This window comes from Lampetra fluviatilis, chromosome 12 (genome assembly GCF_964198595.1).
Source record: "Lampetra fluviatilis chromosome 12, kcLamFluv1.1, whole genome shotgun sequence".
In the NCBI taxonomy this organism is placed as follows: domain Eukaryota; kingdom Metazoa; phylum Chordata; class Hyperoartia; order Petromyzontiformes; family Petromyzontidae; genus Lampetra; species Lampetra fluviatilis.
Window position 1 is genome coordinate 1,761,714 of NC_136286.1, and position 18,437 is coordinate 1,780,150.

General features: G+C 57.8%; 1 protein-coding gene across 1 annotated transcript in view; it reads right to left on the minus strand.

Moving 5' to 3' along the window:
* The window catches only part of LOC144935025 (peroxisome proliferator-activated receptor gamma coactivator 1-alpha-like), a 133,210-nt gene extending 118,784 nt beyond the window's left edge, over positions 1-14,426 (minus strand). The window contains exon 1 of the mRNA XM_078861329.1: positions 14,241-14,426. Within this exon, the coding sequence (XP_078717455.1) occupies positions 14,241-14,327 (87 nt within the window). The 5' untranslated portion in view covers positions 14,328-14,426. The remainder of the gene's footprint in view (positions 1-14,240) is intronic.
* Between the last annotated feature and the right edge of the window lie 4,011 nt (positions 14,427-18,437).

The window sequence follows — 18,437 nt, forward strand, 5'->3', positions numbered from 1 at the left end:
TGGGAGTGGTGGTGAGGGGTGGGAGTAGTGGTGAGGGGTGGGAGTGGTGGTGAGGGGTGGGAGTAGTGGTGAGGGGTGGGAGTGGTGGTGAGGGGTGGGAGTAGTGGTGAGGGGTGGGAGTGGTGGTGAGGGGTGGGAGTAGTGGTGAGGGGTGGGAGTGGTGGTGAGGGGTGGGATTAGTGGTGAGGGGTGGGAGTAGTGGTGAGGGGTGGGAGTAGTGGTGAGGGGTGGGAGTAGTGGTGAGGGGTGGGAATAGTGGTGAGGGGTGGGAGTAGTGGTGAGGGGTGGGAGTGGTGGTGAGGGGTGGGAGTAGTGGTGAGGGGTGGGGGCAGTGGTGAGGGGTGGGAGTAGTGGTGAGGGGTGGGAGTAGTGGTGAGGGGTGGGAGTAGTGGTGAGGGGTGGGAGTAGTGGTGAGGGGTGGGGGCAGTGGTGAGGGGTGGGAGTAGTGGTGAGGGGTGGGAGTAGTGGTGAGGGGTGGGAGTTGTGGTGAGGGGTGGGAGTAGTGGTGAGGGGTGGGAGTGGTGGTGAGGGGTGGGAGTAGTGGTGAGGGGTGGGAGTGGTGGTGAGGGGTGGGAGTAGTGGTGAGGGGTGGGAGTAGTGGTGAGGGGTGGGAGTGGTGGTGAGGGGTGGGAGTAGTGGTGAGGGGGGGGGGAGTAGTGGTGAGGGGTGGGAGTGGTGGTGAGGGGTGGGAGTAGTGGTGAGGGGTGGGAGTGGTGGTGAGGGGTGGGAGTAGTGGTGAGGGGTGGGAGTAGTGGTGAGGGGTGGGAGTGGTGGTGAGGGGTGGGAGTAGTGGTGAGGGGTGGGAGTAGTGGTGAGGGGTGGGAGTAGTGGTGAGGGGTGGGAGTAGTGGTGAGGGGTGGGAGTAGTGGTGAGGGGTGGGAGTAGTGGTGAGGGGTGGGAGTAGTGGGAGTAGTGGTGAGGGGTGGGAGTGGTGGTGAGGGGTGGGAGTAGTGGTGAGGGGTGGGAGTGGTGGTGAGGGGTGGGAGTAGTGGTGAGGGGTGGGAGTAGTGGTGAGGGGTGGGAGTAGTGGGAGTAGTGGGAGTAGTGGTGAGGGGTGGGAGTAGTGGTGAGGGGTGGGAGCGGTGGTGAGGGGTGGGAGTAGTGGTGAGGGGTGGGAGCGGTGGTGAGGGGTGGGAGTAGTGGTGAGGGGTGGGAGTGGTGGTGAGGGGTGGGAGTAGTGGTGAGGGGTGGGAGTAGTGGTGAGGGGTGGGAGTGGTGGTGAGGGGTGGGAGTAGTGGTGAGTGGTGGGAGTGGTGGTGAGGGGTGGGAGTAGTGGTGAGGGGTGGGAGTAGTGGTGAGGGGTGGGAGTGGTGGTGAGGGGTGGGAGTAGTGGTGAGGGGTGGGAGTGGTGGTGAGGGGTGGGAGTAGTGGTGAGGGGTGGGAGTAGTGGGAGTAGTGGGAGTAGTGGTGAGGGGTGGGATTAGTGGTGAGGGGTGGGAGTAGTGGTGAGGGGTGGGAGTAGTGGTGAGGGGTGGGAGTAGTGGGGAGGGGTGGGAGTAGTGGTGAGGGGTGGGAGTGGTGGTGAGGGGTGGGAGTAGTGGTGAGGGGTGGGAGTAGTGGTGAGGGGTGGGAGTAGTGGTGAGGGGTGGGAGTAGTGGTGAGGGGTGGGAGTGGTGGTGAGGGGTGGGATTAGTGGTGAGGGGTGGGAGTAGTGGTGAGGGGTGGGAGTAGTGGTGAGGGGTGGGAGTAGTGGTGAGGGGTGGGAGTAGTGGTGAGGGGTGGGAGTGGTGGTGAGGGGTGGGAGTAGTGGTGAGGGGTGGGAGTGGTGGTGAGGGGTGGGAGTAGTGGTGAGGGGTGGGAGTGGTGGTGAGGGGTGGGAGTAGTGGTGAGGGGTGGGGGCAGTGGTGAGGGGTGGGAATAGTGGTGAGGGGTGGGAGCGGTGGTGATGGGTGGGAGCGGTGGGGAGGGGTGGGAACGGTGGTGAGGGGTGGGAGTAGTGGTGAGGGGTGGGACTAGTGGTGAGGGGTGGGAGTAGTGGGAGTAGTGGGAGGGGTGGGAGTGGTGGTGAGGGGTGGGAGTAGTGGTGAGGGGTGGGAGCGGTGGTGAGGGGTGGGAGCGGTGGGGAGGGGTGGGAGCGGTGGTGAGGGGTGGGAGCGGTGGTGAGGGGTGGGAGCGGTGGGGAGGGGTGGGAGCGGTGGTGAGGGGTGGGAGCGGTGGTGAGGGGTGGGAGCGGTGGTGAGGGGAGGGAGTGGTGGTGAGGGGTGGCAGTGGTGGTGAGGGGTGGGAGTAGTGGTGGGGTGGGTGTGCGGAGTGGGCCGTGCTGATGGTTGGGCTATAATCATAACAAGAGTGGGGTGTGTGTGTGTGTGCTGAGACTCGAGGTGCGTGTTGATGATGGGTGAGTGCATCTTGTTGGTTACGCGGCGTGGTATATGAGTGGTTTGAGCTGTGCTGTGGTAACGCGTGTCCCGTGTGCGTGTGTCCCGTATGTGTGTGTGTGTCCCGTGTGTGTGTGTGTGTCCCGTGTGTGTGTGTGTGTGTCCCGTATGTGTGTGTGTGCGTGTCCCGTGTGCGTGTGTCCCGTGTGTGTGTGTCCCGTATGTGTGTGTGTGTGTGTCCCGTGTGTGTGTGTGTGTCCCGTGTGTGTGTGTCCCGTGTGTGTGTGTCCCGTATGTGTGTGTGTGTGTGTCCCGTGTGTGTGTGTGTGTGTGTGTCCCGTGTGTGTGTGTGTCCCGTATGTGTGTGTGTGTGTCCCGTGTGTGTGTGTCCCGTGTGTGTGTGTCCCGTGTGTGTGTGTCCCGTGTGTGTGTGTCCCGTGTGTGTGTGTGTCCCGTGTGTGTGTGTCCCGTGTGTGTGTGTGTCCCGTGTGTGTTTGTGTCCCGTGTGTGTGTGTGTGTCCCGTGTGTGTGTGTGTCCCGTGTGTGTCCCGTGTGTGTGTGTGTCCCGTGTGTGTTTGTGTCCCGTGTGTGTGTGTGTGTCCCGTGTGTGTGTGTGTCCCGTGTGTGTGTGTGTGTGTCCCGTGTGTGTGTGTCCCGTGTGTGTGTGTGTGTTATGGAAAGCGGTAGCGCAGCAGTTTGCCCGCCGCGCTACGAATCCGGCGACCCGAAATTCGACTCCCGCTCACGGCCAACATTAGTGACGATTATTTGAACCGGTCTTGAGCCTCCCCTAGGTCGACCCGACCTCAAATGAGTACCTGGCGTGCTGTGTAAACAACGTCACTGGGGAAACAAAGGCAGTCGGGCGTCCCACCCCTGCGTATGCCTTCTTAGGTGCTACTCGCTAACAGCACTTGCCTAAACAGTCTGTTAAGGCTTTACGGGTGTTATTTTTATCTTTGTCTTTGCTGTGTAGTGGACAGCGTGGCGCAGCGGTTTCGCACGCTGCGCTACGAACCCGGCGACCTGAACTCTATTCCCGGTCGCCGGCTACCATCAGTGGCAAGTGGTAATAAAACCGGCCCTTGAGCCTCTGTGCCGACTCAGACTTGAATCATCAGTACCTGGTGCGGTGAGCATCGCTGCTGGCCACACCACGCAGGTCGTGCGCCGTCGCGAATTTAAGGGCGCTGCCGTGGCGAGATGTGAACTACCTCGCCTGATATACAGGAGGTCGTGGGTTCGATACCGACCCTGATGCCTGCTGTATATTTTGAATTTGCAAATCTGTCTCCCCGTGGTTGCGTGAATTTTTTTTTTATCAAAGTCTCTCTCTCGCTTTTTTCCCCTCCGCATTTAAAATCAACATGCTTTTAGAGTATTTGGCTGCTATCAATTTCCACATAAGGCACTTCTCGTCGAGCTATCATGTGTGGCCAGGTCGCTTCTAAAGAAGAGCTGCATAGCTCAGTGGGCCTTACCTTGTAAAGCATAATGAATAGGTGCTTGCTAACGCCTGTGGCCCCACAACAGTCTATTCAAGGCTACACGGTGAGTGCGTGGGTGTGGGGGAGGGAGGGAGGGTCCCGGCCTCTGTGGGTGAGAGTGCACAGACTAAGGTGAGTCGAGGGGGTCTCGTGCCCTTCCCAATGTGGCAGTGGGAGTGGGGGGGACACCCCGCCCGGCGCGGTAACCCGTGAAGGGGACCCTGCTCGAACCCCCAAGGGGACCCTGTCCACACCCCCAGGAACCACGCGTGGCTGCCAAGCTATTAATAACACCACGCGCTCGACTCCCTTCCTCCCTACCCCCACCCGTATTCAATTACGGATCCAATGATTAACCCCTGAACGATTCGACGAATCGACGCATTCGATTCGCGAAGCAATTATCATGTTTCTCCACTCGTGTGGCGACATCATCTGCATTGGTGTAAGACTGACCGTGACACGCGCGATTCGTGGTGAAGTCAGCCTAACGTACATACATTTACACGCGCAGGGAGCTTGTGTCAATCCACTGCTGGATGAGGTGCACCCCCGCCCCCGCGGGTCGACGAATGACCATACTTCCCCAAGCCCAATGGAATCGACCAATTGTGGCATCCACCCAACACTCACCGGCTCCCTCCGCGCGCCCCATCTTCCATCATCCCCCATCCTGGGAATACGCCGTTGTCTCCTGCAACTGTGCGAGCAATCGCTGTGAATTGGTGGGGAAAGTGCGGGGGGGGTGCGGGGGGGGGGGGTGCGGGGGGGGGTGCGGGGGGGGGGGGTGCGGGGGGGGAGTGGCGTCGGGGGAGTGGAGGATTTGGACGGGGGGCTGAGGGGTGGGGGGAGTAGTGAGTAGCCCAGGGGCTCCCCCCCACCATATCGCGCGAATGAATTGACGCGAATGTCACGTGTCACGCGACAACAACGAGGAGGGGAAGGGTGCTGTCACGTGTGCTGTCACGGGTGCTTCTCCAGGCACGCGCACGTGACCGCTGCATCGCTAAGACTGCACGGCGGTGGTGCCGTGTGCAGAGGCGGGTGACAATCCCCATCGCGACGCGACGTGCACAAGAGACGCCCGATTCTCTTGGGATATGTTACAGGTGAAGCGGATTTATATTGAAACAAAAAATACTCACCACATGGCGGTTGTCTCGTGGGGGTTTTTGAAGGGCGCGCGAGGTAGTTGTAACCCGTTCAGATATCACCTGCCCCTGATTCTAGTTACACGTGGGCGGATATCGAATCCGGTGCCACAGGGTTCGTAGCGCAGTGACCCAATCACAGCGCCACCGCTCCACCCAGGGTTCGCGCTCACTCGCTGCCAGGGAGTGGACGACAGCCCGAAGGGCCGTGCCGGTGACGGCTCAGTGGCAGCCCGAGGAGATCGCGGTCCCCGAGAGGAGGGCGGCCGCCGTGGAGATGCAGCGACGAGATGGCCTCGTGCGCCACGGGAGAACGAGATGGATCGTGGCGGCACGCACCGCAGGACCGTGATGGGTTGGCGACGGTGTCCGGAGGAATTCATCGAGCAGTGAATAGACCACGGCGCGTAATGATGACGACGACGACGCAAATGCATCGCATTATTGGCAGTGCAGGCAGCGACCCAATTTTGAATGGCGATACTTCGTATGGAAAGGAGACCTGGGAGAAATCGAGGGCGATCTACAATAGCGACGTTAAATCGCATTTGTCAAAATATACAAGGTGCGTTAAGTCTCGAGTCGAAACGGTCCAAGTGTTACTAATGGTAATTCAATACATTAATGGCACTCAATATGTATGCATATGTGTGTGTGTGTGTATATATAAGCCGCAGTGTAAACACACAAGACACTGCATTACAGCGGCGCTCGTTCAGTTACTCGGACAACGGCCCTGGCGAGCCTCGTCCCGAGAGAGACGCAGAGACGCAGCACCTTGCCCAGATACTCCGCCAAACGCAGCGCCGCCGGTGGCCGACTGCTCCCCACATTCAATTACCGCGTCATCGCGCGCGCTCGTGTCCGCGGTAGCAATCACCCTCTTGATTTCCATTCTAATTAATCGCTGTTATGTCTCTTTTTTTTACGCCGCGCGTCGCAATTTTAACCCCCTCCCTCTCTCATCCCTCTCCTCCCTCTCCTCCCTCGCTCTCGCACCCCCATACCCGGCTCCCTACCACTCTCATGAGGCCCTCCACTGCAGCACCCACCCACCCCCAGCAATGAGCCTGGCTCTCATTACGATTGCACCGCACCGAGGCTGAGAACGGCACAAGGTGACGAATTTTGGGGTCCCGATCATCCTTTCGAAACGAACCCTAATGAAGTCCACACAGGACGCCGCTGCCATCATGGGGGGGGGGGTAATTCGAGATGGCGCGTAACGCCAATCACCGCGGTTAGAGGAACCCACTTCATTGGCTCCGAGACAGCCAATTAATTATAATTAACCTATGCGGACTTCCATTCAATAATAATGATCGCAAAGCAAGAATTAATAATATCGCGGGGCTCAGCGGAATCGTTATTGTAAGTAATATTGCGGGGAACACGGCGAGAATGCGAGTGAGGTGGTAGGGGAGGGGAGGGAGGCAATGGGGAGACAGAGGGGGCAGGGTGGGGGGAGGGACTCGGGGACCGCTGCGGGTTTAAGTGCCTGAGGTTGAGTGGGGGAGTTTAATCTCATCCAGGTCACCTTCACCTCCAGACCCACCTGAACCCACATCCACATTTGCGCTGAAGAGCATTTGGCTGTGATACAGTTCCACGTGATGATCAGCCCACTTCGTTGGGATATCATTTGTGGCCAGGTTGCTTTTGAAAAAATATATAGCTATATAGCTCTGTGCGCCTTGTAAAATAAAGAAATAGACAGTTTAGTAGTTTAAAAAATAGTTAACATATTCCAGATCCCTAACATCATCTCATCCAGCTCCCCTGCGCTGCAGCCTGTGGTCTCACGTTTCCACATTCGCCCGTGCCAGATCGAGACTCGGCAAGAGTTGCACCGGTTGACGCCTCGTGACCTCCAAAGATTATTGCTCTCTTCGTCTCATCCCATCCCACACTCGTGGAGCGGGAGGTCTCATCCCATCCAACACCCCCCCCCCCCGTCTCGCCCCGCCCCCCCAAATTGACGCAAGTGGTGAAATCGATCGGGTTTGGGGGAGCGGTTGCAACCACAGAACCACGCCATTTCATTCAGCATTCTAAACAATCTCACTTAATTGTCTCTAATTAATATTGCTGTGGCGAGAGTTTATTTACAGTTTTATATCCCAGTTTTTTTTAGCTCGCCTCGTTAAATTGGCTGTGGTGGGGGAGGAGAAGTGGAGGAAGAGGAGGGGAAGTGGTGGGGGGGGCGGAAAGGTTTCTGTAGGGGGGGGGGGGCAGATGGGTGAGTGGGGGAGGTGATGGAATCGTTACGTAATTAAGTTCCGTTTCGAGCGCTGCCCGCGACTGCCCTCTAGCGGTCGTGGGACATCACAGAGAGGGCAGCGCCGAGGGCGAATGAATGCCCCCTCTCTGCTTCTCTTGCTGGGTTCCTGGCACCGAGGTGCCTCACTCAATTCGTGAATAGTGGTGGGGGAGTGGGGTGGTATATTCATTAACTCCACGTGCATCGCCGTTCTAATTAGCGACACGGTCAGCCCACGGCGGCGGCTTTAATTAAAGATCACCTCCACGTCGTATCAAACGAGGAAGGAGGCGCGCACGGAATTGAAGAGGGGCGGGGGAAGGTCGCGCCTTCTCTGATGATGCTCTTAAGGTCGTGCTGCGTGGTGATGGCAGGTCCCTGTGCCTCGGTGCAGACTCCTGCCACCCGTAACGTGTGACGCAGGTAGACGGATAGGCGAACGGGCAGATTGAGAGATTACCTTTGCTTTTTGTCCCCCCACTGGCGACGACCACGTCATTTGGTGATTCGGCAATTAAGTCAACAACACCATGGTCAAAACGTGAAGGCACATGTGGTAGGCGACGTTTCGGGAAATGACCCTTCTTCGCGACCTACATATATGAAGGACAGTTGCATGAAACGTCGCCGATTACACGCGTTCCTTTTTCTTTTATAGGTCACAGTGCCACAGACAGACTCGTGTGTTGAGTTCGTTTTCATGCCCCGGTGAGAGCATTGCGAGCTCAGTACTTGTAGTTGACATAACGATGTGCTAGCACACGGCATCATCACGCGTACACCATCTATGGAGCGTCGTCGCTGTAGCTGCAGGTGACTATGCACCTGACACACTCGTGGCGTTTCAGGAGACTCGGCATCTGCATTTAAAACCGCGGAGACCTGGGGTTCGCATCTACGTGGGTCACCTCGAGTCATATAAATACACAAATATCGTTGGCGTGAACGCCATGCAATAATGCTATCACGTCACTGCAGTGCCCACATCACCGAATCACCCACCTATCCACCCCCTCCCCTCACCTCCCTCCCCGCATCATTACCGCATCATTATCATCATTACATCTTCCAAAACATCACTCTTACATCATCACATCGCTCTTACGTCATCACTGCGTCTGGAACATCCTCGCCGCATCTCACGCGCTACCGCACGTCACAAGTCATCAATGCACACATCTCATCATCATCCACATCATCACCGCACCTCCAACATCGCCACGACTTCTTATCGGGGGTTGCGGTGTCGTTATCTGCGTGCCCGTGCCGAGGCGGTCGCACTCATGTTACTTGTCGTGTACGAAGACAAAGATCCCCCATATAGCCTTAACAGACTGTTGGAGCAAGTGATGTTAGCGAGCACCTGTGAAGGCCGGCACGGCACACGAGGGGTGAGTGGCCAGGACCACGTCCGGCCGCCTTTGTCTCCCCAGTGGCGATGTTTACACACCGCATCAAGTACTCATTTGAGGCTGAGTCGACTTAGGGGAAGTCCAGGACCAGTTCAGGTAATCGTCACTGCTGTTGTCCGCGAGAGCTGGAGTCGAACTCGTATCGCCGGGTTCGTAGCGCAGCGTGCTAACCGCTACACGACCGCTTTGCACTTGTCAGTACACACACACAGACAGGAAGTCTCGTGTTCATACTGTGTACATAACCCCTGCGCCACGGCCACGTGTACACACACAAAGCCGCATGTACTCAATCATTAACTCATTTATACACACACCCACTAACCCACGTGTACACACACACCCACTAACCCACGTGTACACACACACCCACTAACCCACGTGTACACACACACACTAACCCACGTGTACACACACTAACCCACGTATACACACACACCCTCTAACCCACGTGTACACACACACACACTAACCCACGTGTACACACACACTAACCCACGTATACACACACACCCACTAACCCACGTGTACACACACACACTAACCCACGTGTACACACACACACACTAACCCACGTGTACACACACACACTAACCCACGTGTACACACACACACTAACCCACGTGTACACACACACACACTAACCCACGTGTACACACACTAACCCACGTGTACACACACACACACACACTAACCCACGTGTACACACACACACACACACACTAACCCACGTGTACACACACACACACTAACCCACGTGTACACACACACATACACACTAACCCACGTGTACACACACACACCCACTAACCCACGTGTGCGCGCGCAGACACACACTAACCCACGTGTACACACACACCCACTAACCCACGTGCACACACACACTCACACTAACCCACGTGTACACACACACACACACTAACCCACGTTTACACACACAAACCCACACTAACCCACGTGTAGACACACTAACCCACGTTTACACACACACACTAACCCACGTTTACACACACACACTAACCCACGTGTACACACACTAACCCACGTGTACATACACACACACTAACCCACGTGTACACACACACACTAACCCACGTGTACACACACACACCCACTAACCCACGTGTACACACACACCCACTAACCCACGTGTACACACACAAACCCACGTGTACACACACAAACCCACGTGTACACACACAAACCCACGTGTACACACACACTAACCCACGTGTACACACACACTAACCCACGTGTACACACACACACACTAACCCACGTGTACACACACACTAACCCACGTGTTCACACACACACACCCACTAACCCACGTGTACACACACACCCACTAACCCACGTGTACACACACAAACCCACGTGTACACACACACTAACCCACGTGTACACACACACACACTAACCCACGTGTACACACACACTAACCCACGTGTTCACACACACACACCCACTAACCCACGTGTACACACACACACTAACCCACGTGTACACACACACTAACCCACGTGTACACACACACACACCCACTAACCCACGTGTACACACACGCAGACATTCGCAGCCAAGTACCCATTTAAACAAGCGACCTCTTCGCGTTTCGCGAGCTGCAATTTCACGCGCACAGCGCAGAAGACGCAGAGCTGTCGGGGGAGCCCGTTAGGCGAGCGTAGAAGTGAGAGGTTTGGGGGGAGCGCAATGGGAGCGCATGGGGAGCGCGCGAGAGGAGCCCGCTCTGTCGCATCCTCCGTCTCGAGAACAAACACGAGCGCGCCGCGTTACTCCCCCCCTACCCCCCCACCCTGTCTCCCGGCCGTCGCGAAAATCTCGCAGCGCCGACTCGAGGTCGTGTTTCACGTCCGACCGTCGGTGCCGATTGATCCTGGGACCCCCCCCCCCCCCGGGACAGGAGCCAAAATCAAACGCAAGCGGAGCGACACTCGGCGTGGCCGCGAGCCGCCGGTGTTTCGCCACGGCGGCGAACCCCGCTCTGCGTTCGAGAGAGTGTGAGTGAGCGAGTTAAGTGAGTGAGCGAGTGCACGAGGGTGCGTGTGAGTGAGTGAGCGAGTTCATGAATGTGTGTCAATTTAGACGAATGGCTGTATCAGTGATTTAGATAAATACGCGAGTTAACAGTGTTTGCAAGATAGGGAATGTGTGTGCGCGCGAGAGCGAATGAGTGATTGCCCGAGCGAGCGAGTGTGCAAGTGGCCGTGCTTGCGCGAGTCGATGAGCGCCCTAGTGAGTGAGTGTGCGAGCAACAGTGAGTGAAGGTTTAATTAGCATGAGCGAAGGTGCTAGCGGGTGACAGGTGCGAGTGAGCGAAGGTACGGGTGGGCGAAGGTGCCGGTGGGCGAAGGTGCGAGTGGGCGAAGGTGCTGGTGGGCGAAGGTGCTGGTGGGCGAAGGTGCCGGTGGGCGAAGGTGCGAGTGGGCGAAGGTGCCGGTGGGCGAAGGTGCGAGTGGGCGAAGGTGCTGGTGGGCGAAGGTGCGGGTGGGCGAAGGTGCTAGCGGGTGACAGGTGCAGGTGGGCGAAGGTGCTGGTGGGCGAAGGTGCTAGCGGGTGACAGGCGCGGGTGGGCGAAGGTGCGGGTGGGCGAAGGTGCGAGTGGGCGATGGTGCTGGTGAGCGAAGGTGCTGGTGGGCGAAGGTTCTGGTGGGCGAAGGTGCGGGTGGGCGAAGGTGCGGGTGGGCGAAGGTGCGGGTGGGCGAAGGTGCGAGTGGGCGAAGGTGCGAGTGGGCGAAGGTGCGAGTGGGCGAAGGTGCGAGTGGGCGAAGGTGCGAGTGGGCGAAGGTGCGAGTGGGCGAAGGTGCGAGTGGGCGAAGGTGCGAGTGGGCGAAGGTGCGAGTGGGCGAAGGTGCGAGTGGGCGAAGGTGCGAGTGGGCGAAGGTGCGAGTGGGCGAAGGTGCGAGTGGGCGAAGGTGCGAGTGGGCGAAGGTGCGAGTGGGCGAAGGTGCGAGTGGGCGAAGGTGCGAGTGGGCGAAGGTGCGAGTGGGCGAAGGTGCGAGTGGGCGAAGGTGCGAGTGGGCGAAGGTGCGAGTGGGCGAAGGTGCGAGTGGGCGAAGGTGCGAGTGGGCGAAGGTGCGAGTGGGCGAAGGTGCGAGTGGGTGCCCCTTGTGAATGAGCGATGACGCGTGGATGAACGAAGAGAACCGATCAACGCGCGAGCCGGCTAACGAGGTAGAGTGATGTAATTAGCATGAACGCGAATGAGCTAGCGCGTTTCAGTTTAACGAACGCGTGCTTGCGCGAGTGAATGAGCAAGCGAGCGAGCGAGTGAATCGATGTGCAGAGGGAGCGGATGAGCCAGTGAACGTGCGCTTGCATCTTTAGCAACACCCGCGGACAGTAAACCCGGCCCCGCACGCCGCGGGGCCCCGCACGCCGCGCCGGCTTTTGCCGAGCCCGCGCTGTTCGAGACGCGCTCGGAGGGGTCGCGGATTCGCGCTCCGCTTCATTCAGCGCGGCCACTGCGGCAGTGCTCACACGCGGTCGGTTCCGCTAGGACCGGCGGCAGCTCTCATCCCCCTTCTGCTGCTGCTGCTGCTACTACTACCACAGGATACCGCTATTGGTGCGGAGATTAATGGGTGGTCTGCTGACGATGAGCGCAGCAGGGGTAGCTCTGGGTTGGGACTGATCCCACATCGTTTCCCTGCATCCCACACAGCCCCGCCTCTGAGCAGGTGCACAGGTGCGCGTGAGCGGCGATGACAGGCGCATTTAGCTGCCAGCCCCGTGTGTGCGTGTGTGTTTGTGTGTGTGTGTTTGTGTGTGTGTTTGTGTGTGTGTGTGTTTGTGCGTGTTTGCGTGTGTGTTTGTGTGTGTGTGTTTGTGCGTGTGTGTGTGTTTGTGTGCGTGTGTGTGCATGTGTGTGTGTGTGCGTGTCTTTTCGTGTCTCTGTCTGCACGGGAGCAGCGGTGTGGCTGTTAGCGCGTTGTGCAACCAACCTGGCCACCCGAGTTCGATCCCGGCTCACGGTCAACACCAGTGAAGACCATCTGAACCGGTCCTGGGCCTCCCCTAAGACGACTCAGAATCGAATGAGTACATTGTGCGGTGTGTAAACATCGCCACTAGGGAGACAAAGGCGCCCGGGTGTGGTTCTGGGCACCCACCCCCTCGTGTGCCGTGGCGATCTTAATAGGTGCTCGCAAACAGCACTTGCTCCAAAAGTCTATTAAGGCTATACGGGGGATCTTTGTTTTTCTTTCGATGCGTGTGTGCGAGACCATGCGACGCGTTTGTGGCTCGTGCATTTTGCGTGCACGTGCGCGTGTGTGCGGCGCGCGCGCGCGTGTGTGCGGCGCGCGCGCGCGTGTGTACATGCGGAGCCGATGTGCGCATATAACAAGCGCACGGAATGTGTGCGCGCGCTTTGACACGTGTGTATATGCGGCGTGCATGCACCTTGTGATGAACGCGTGTGCACGTCGTGCGTGTCTGTGTGCGTACACGCGAATGTGTGGCGAGCGCTGACGATGCCCATGGCCATATACACACACACATCAGCGAACACGGCAAAGCCTTCAACATCTTGTCAAGCAAGTCTCGCTCTTTCAGAAGCTGCGCTATTGAGACCGCACGCACGCACACACGTTGGAGGCGCCGCTTCGAATAACAAAATTAGAGCGACTGAAACCCTCTCTCGCGCCCTCTCTCCCTCCACGTCCAACTGCGGAGTCTGGGGTAGTGGTGGGGAACGCCGAGTCCTTCGGCGGCAGGGAGGGAGAGGCGAGCGCGACTGCGCAGTCGCCCGAGAGGACACGCTGCCGGGGAAACAGCCGCCAATGCGATTACTGCGCCCGAAACTGAGCCTCTCGCCCTCCCCGGCTCCCCCACCCCGTCTCTCTCCATGCCGCGTCCGTCTTGCGTCGTATTGGCGTGGACTCGCGATGCGGTCACTGGGACTTGAGCAGGGAGGATAGATTACAACTCACGATGACAGCAGTAGCAGCAGCAGCAGCCGCCGCGTACTGAAGAGCGCTGTCCTTGCCGATCGCTCGCGTAATTAACGTTCCCTTCCCTGCGTTAGAGGAATTAAGAGAGAGAGAGAGAGCAGCAGCAGCAGCTGTAGCGGTTTTAGCTGGACGAGTGTTGCGGTGGAAACACGTCGGGGAAATCGATGCGCTTTTGCGCAGATTGGACTCGCAACGGCGAAGTGACAAAATGTAAACACATCGTGCGCGCATGTCCGCTCCGGTCTGCGTCTCCGCGCGTGTCCGTGCGTCTCTGCGTATCTGCGTCTCCCCGTTGTCACCATGTGTCCGCGTTTTCCCGTGTCTGCGCGCGGTGTCTTCGCGTATCTCTCTGGGTCTTCGTGTCAATGTCTCCACGCGCGTCTCTGTCCCACCGGGTGTCTCCGGGCGCACGGCTGCACGGGTCGCATTCAAAGCGACACTCGTCCCTTTGCCGTGGAAATTATCCCCCCCCCCCGCGCTCTCTCTCCACCCCCCCCGCGCTCCCTCTCCACCCCAGCTCGCCGATCACCGGTCCCGAGACCGGCCCGGAGCGGTCGCACCCCAACCCCTCACCCACTCGCACCCCAACCCCTCATCCACTCGCACCCCAACCCCTCATCCACTCGCACTCCTTACCTGGCAGGAGTCGCCTCTCTCCGCCGCGAAGCAGCTGAACACGAAAGTGGAGAAGTCGTCATCTTGTATAGGAGCACAGGTCGCCATCGCTCGCTCTCCGCGCAGACTGGCGGCCCGCGGGAACGCGCGCGCTCTCACGCGCTTCGTCTGGGTGCCTCCCCGTCTCCCCCCTCTCCCTCTCTCGACGCTCTCCCTCCACCGCTCCTCCTCTCGCCTCCCCGCCCCACGTGATCCCTCTACTGTACTGGTGGTGCACGCGCACGCAATAGGAGCACGCGCGCGCACGCGTCCGGCACCGGGAGCGGGGAGAGAGGAGGTGGGAGACGTGAGGTGGGGGAGGCGGCGGCGGCGGTGGGTTTGGTGTGTGGGATGAAGGTGGGAAGGGATCCGAAGAGAAGGAGGAGCGGGGGAGGGAGAGGTGACGGTAGCAGCAGTACCGCAGAGAGAGAGAGGGAGAAGTGGAGGGAGGGAGGGGGTGATGGAGGGGAGGGATGGGGGAGGACAGCACAAACTGGGGGGCAGCAGATGGGGGAGACTCGGAGAGGAGCGAGCCCTGGTTTGTGTTGTCGTGTTGTTGTTGTTCGGTAAGGCGCGATGGGACACGCCTGTCATCCGGCGCTTTTTATGACAGTGGGGGTTGGTGGACCACACGCAGATTTTTGTGAAACTCCCAAACCCGACGGACTGCGAGGTGGCCACGGGATGGCAGTACAGTAAGTGGGTTCGCGAACCCGGTCGGTTCGCATCCCCTGAGGCTTACCCCCTCGCGCGCGCCCTGGGGTCGACCCCTTGCGGGCAATCCCCGTGTCCTCCACACACGAACAGGCCGAACGTCTCCGTTGCAGGAGTCTCACGCGACAGGTCAGACACTCGGCTACGCCTTCCTGTATTACACAATTGACTACAACAACAACGCAACAACATTGGTGGTGGTGGTTTTGAGAGAGAGAGACGTCATCATTGCTTTGGGCATCAGCAGCAGCAGCGCTGTGGAGTTTGCTCAGGAGCGGTGTTGCTGATTTATTCCGATCCCACGCCCACGATCACTCCGCGTCTCAATGCCGTTCTTGTGATTATTGTTGCCGTTTGCTGTTGTTGATCCTATTGTTGTTGGACGTTCGTCGTGCGTGCCTCCACGTGAATTAAATGCAAAGCTGGGCGTGCGTCCGTGTTTACTTCGGGGGAGCGGTCGTGTAGCGGTTAGCGCTACGCTGCGCTACGAACCCGGCGACCCGAATACAATTCCCGCTCACTGGCAACATCGGTGACGATTACAATATCTAAACCGGTTCTGGGCTTCCCCTAGGTCGACTCAACCTCAAATGAGTACTTAGTGCGGTGTGTAAACCTATGACGGCCGTGCAGGCCTTCATAGGTGCTCGCTAACAGCACTTGCCCACACAGTCTGTTAACAGGTTATACGGGGGATCTTTGTCTTTACCTCAAAGTGCACCTAGCATGGCACAAGCGCCGTGGGGACGTCACCGACACAGCGTGGTGATCGGCGATTGTTGCTGTTATCCGTGTGTTTGTATATTTTTGTGTTTGCCTGAACATCAGCATTGGGAAGAAAAAACGCGGCCGGGCGTGCTGCCGGCCACCCACCCTCTCGTCGTGTGACGTGCCACCCTTTGATAGCTGCTCGCTAACAAACCTTTCCCTCGACGGTCTGTGAAAGTTCACGTGGGGGGGGGGGATCTTTGTCTTCGTGTGCTCCATGTGTTTGGGAGTGCTGGCGCAGTGGTTAGAGCACGGCACTACGAACCCGGCGATGCGAGTCCGGTCGATGGTAACGTCAGCAGTGAGTCATGCTTGGACCGGTTTTAGGCATCCTCGAGGTCGACCGAGCCTTAGTGGGTGATCCTAACAGCCACAATAAGCCTGTAAGGAGGGTGTGTGCGCGATCATTATACATCCTACACGCGTCTCTGTGTGTGCTTGAGCGCGCGTGCCGTTATGTGCGAGTATATGTGAGCGCGTACTTTGTGTGTTGTATATGTTCATTCGTGTGTGCGTGTTTCTCTGCGCGTGTCACTGTGTGTGTGTGGTGCGTATTGCACAGTACGCGTGCCCCAGCTCTGTGTCCGGCATTCTCCTCGTGTGTGTTTGTGGACCCTTTTGTGTTGTTGTTATTATTACGGGAGTCGCGTATAACAACAACAACAGCAGCAACGACGATGACAGTGGGCAGAGCGCGTGGGTGCGGATGAGCCGGAGTTGTTGGAGCAGAGATGACACCTGGTGCATTCATCGCCGGGCAGTACCTGTCGCTTCACCCGTCCTCGTCACGTGGCGCCGCGCACCTAGCCTGGCACAGGCAGCGTGGTGAAGTCGCCTGGTTGGCATGGATCGTAGTGCAAGGAATTAAATGCCCCCCCCCCGCCCCAGCACTCTTTCTGTAGCCCGGCGTTTTGGGGTGCCTCCGGCCCGTGGGCTGTCGGTGCAGTTGCGCTGCCTGCACACTCGATAGTCGTGTTCATGCAAATATCGTACACGCAGAACTCCATTCTGCGGCTCCATGTCTTAAAAAATAAACCCATCAGCCTATTGTATTTTCCAGACAAATATGTAAAATCGTAGGTTTTTTAAAGTAAAAAAACTAACGCCAGGCCGGTTTCGACCTTCTGGGTCTCATCAGCAGGGTGAGTGAGGCTTGTTGGATTACGAGATGTATCCTTGTGAGAGCACTCCATATAAACTGGGGGTCCCCCGTTCAACGCATACAACGACACACTCCGCTAACTCATGATGACTCTGTGACTTGGTGGTGTATGTCTGCGCGCGCGCGCGCGTGTTTACTCAATTAGATGTTATGTTATTGCTAATGAATGTGTTGGGCTTAGATTTGCCAAATACCTTTGCCAAACAAGGAATTATCTCCAGTAAAGGCACAAGCGAATGGGGAGGGGAGGCGGGTGAGGTAGTGCAGCACAGAGTAACAACTCGTCATCATCATCATCAGCCATGGTCAATCCACTGCTGAATAAAAAAAGGTAATTCTCAAGCCGCCGCAGCCACTTCTCACCATCATCCGATAACGCATTTCACCTCGCGCCCGCGTGCGAACTGATTTCATCGTTCCATCTACCCGTCAGTAATTGATTGTCGGACGCGTTGCATTCCTTGGCTGGCTAGCTGGAGTTAAGCACCGCCCACGTGTTTGTTTCATTAAGGGTTCACATCATTTTGTATTCATCATCATCAGCAGCAGCCGGGCTGTAGACCATTGAGATACGTGGCGTGATGCCAACAGAATTTCCTAAAATTTCCTCTCGCCCTCCACCGGTCCCTTACCCCCCACCCACCCCCTTCACATCGGAGTGGGGGGGGGTGATCCCCACCACCACCCCCAAGCCCCCACGTCGCCGCGAGTGCCAATCAAGCGGCACGCGTGACAGTCATTACCTAATTGGCATTTAAATTGAGAAGCGGGGTAACACGTGGCCGTGGGGAGGCTACGGGGAGTCGGGGGGGGGGGCGCAGCCGCCGCCGCGAACAAAAGCGTAGGGAGGGACGAGGGCAATGACAAACCCCGAGTCCGCGCCACCTGAATCGCAATCAGCAGATGCCGCATGAATACAGCCGCGCGATTAGTCAATTAATTCGTGTGCGGCGCAGCGTTTAAAAAAACTAAATGTGTGTGTCGGTTCCAGGTGAAGTTTTAGGAGAGAAAATCGCGTTGCTTCGAGAGGAGAATAAAATCTCGCCAGCAATCAATCCGCGCGCCATACTCGCTCCATCGATTTATCATCGATTAATCATCGCACAATTGTCGATCTCGTAATCGAATACATCGTCGTCCTTATCGAATCATCCTGGACTGTTGTCACCGTACATCTTCATCAGCCATGGTCAATCCACTGCTGGATGCACACGAGATCATTTGAGGGTTCCGTCTCCGCGGCGGACGGCCTCAATCGTGAACGTCACGATCATCGTTTTCGTCGTCATCACCCTCATCATCATTGGCTGCTCTCGCAGCACATTCCATTAGACTCATTAGGGCCATGAGGATAATGAGCGCATCGCTGATATGTGGAGGTGGGTTCTCCCATTATCATCATCGCCATCACCATCCATCATCGGGCATCGTCAGCCAATGCCTGCTACCCGCTGCTTAATTGTCTATTATCCTGATGGGGGGTGGGGGTTGGAGAGAGTGGGGGTTGTATATCACAAGTGGCATCGTCGCTTCTC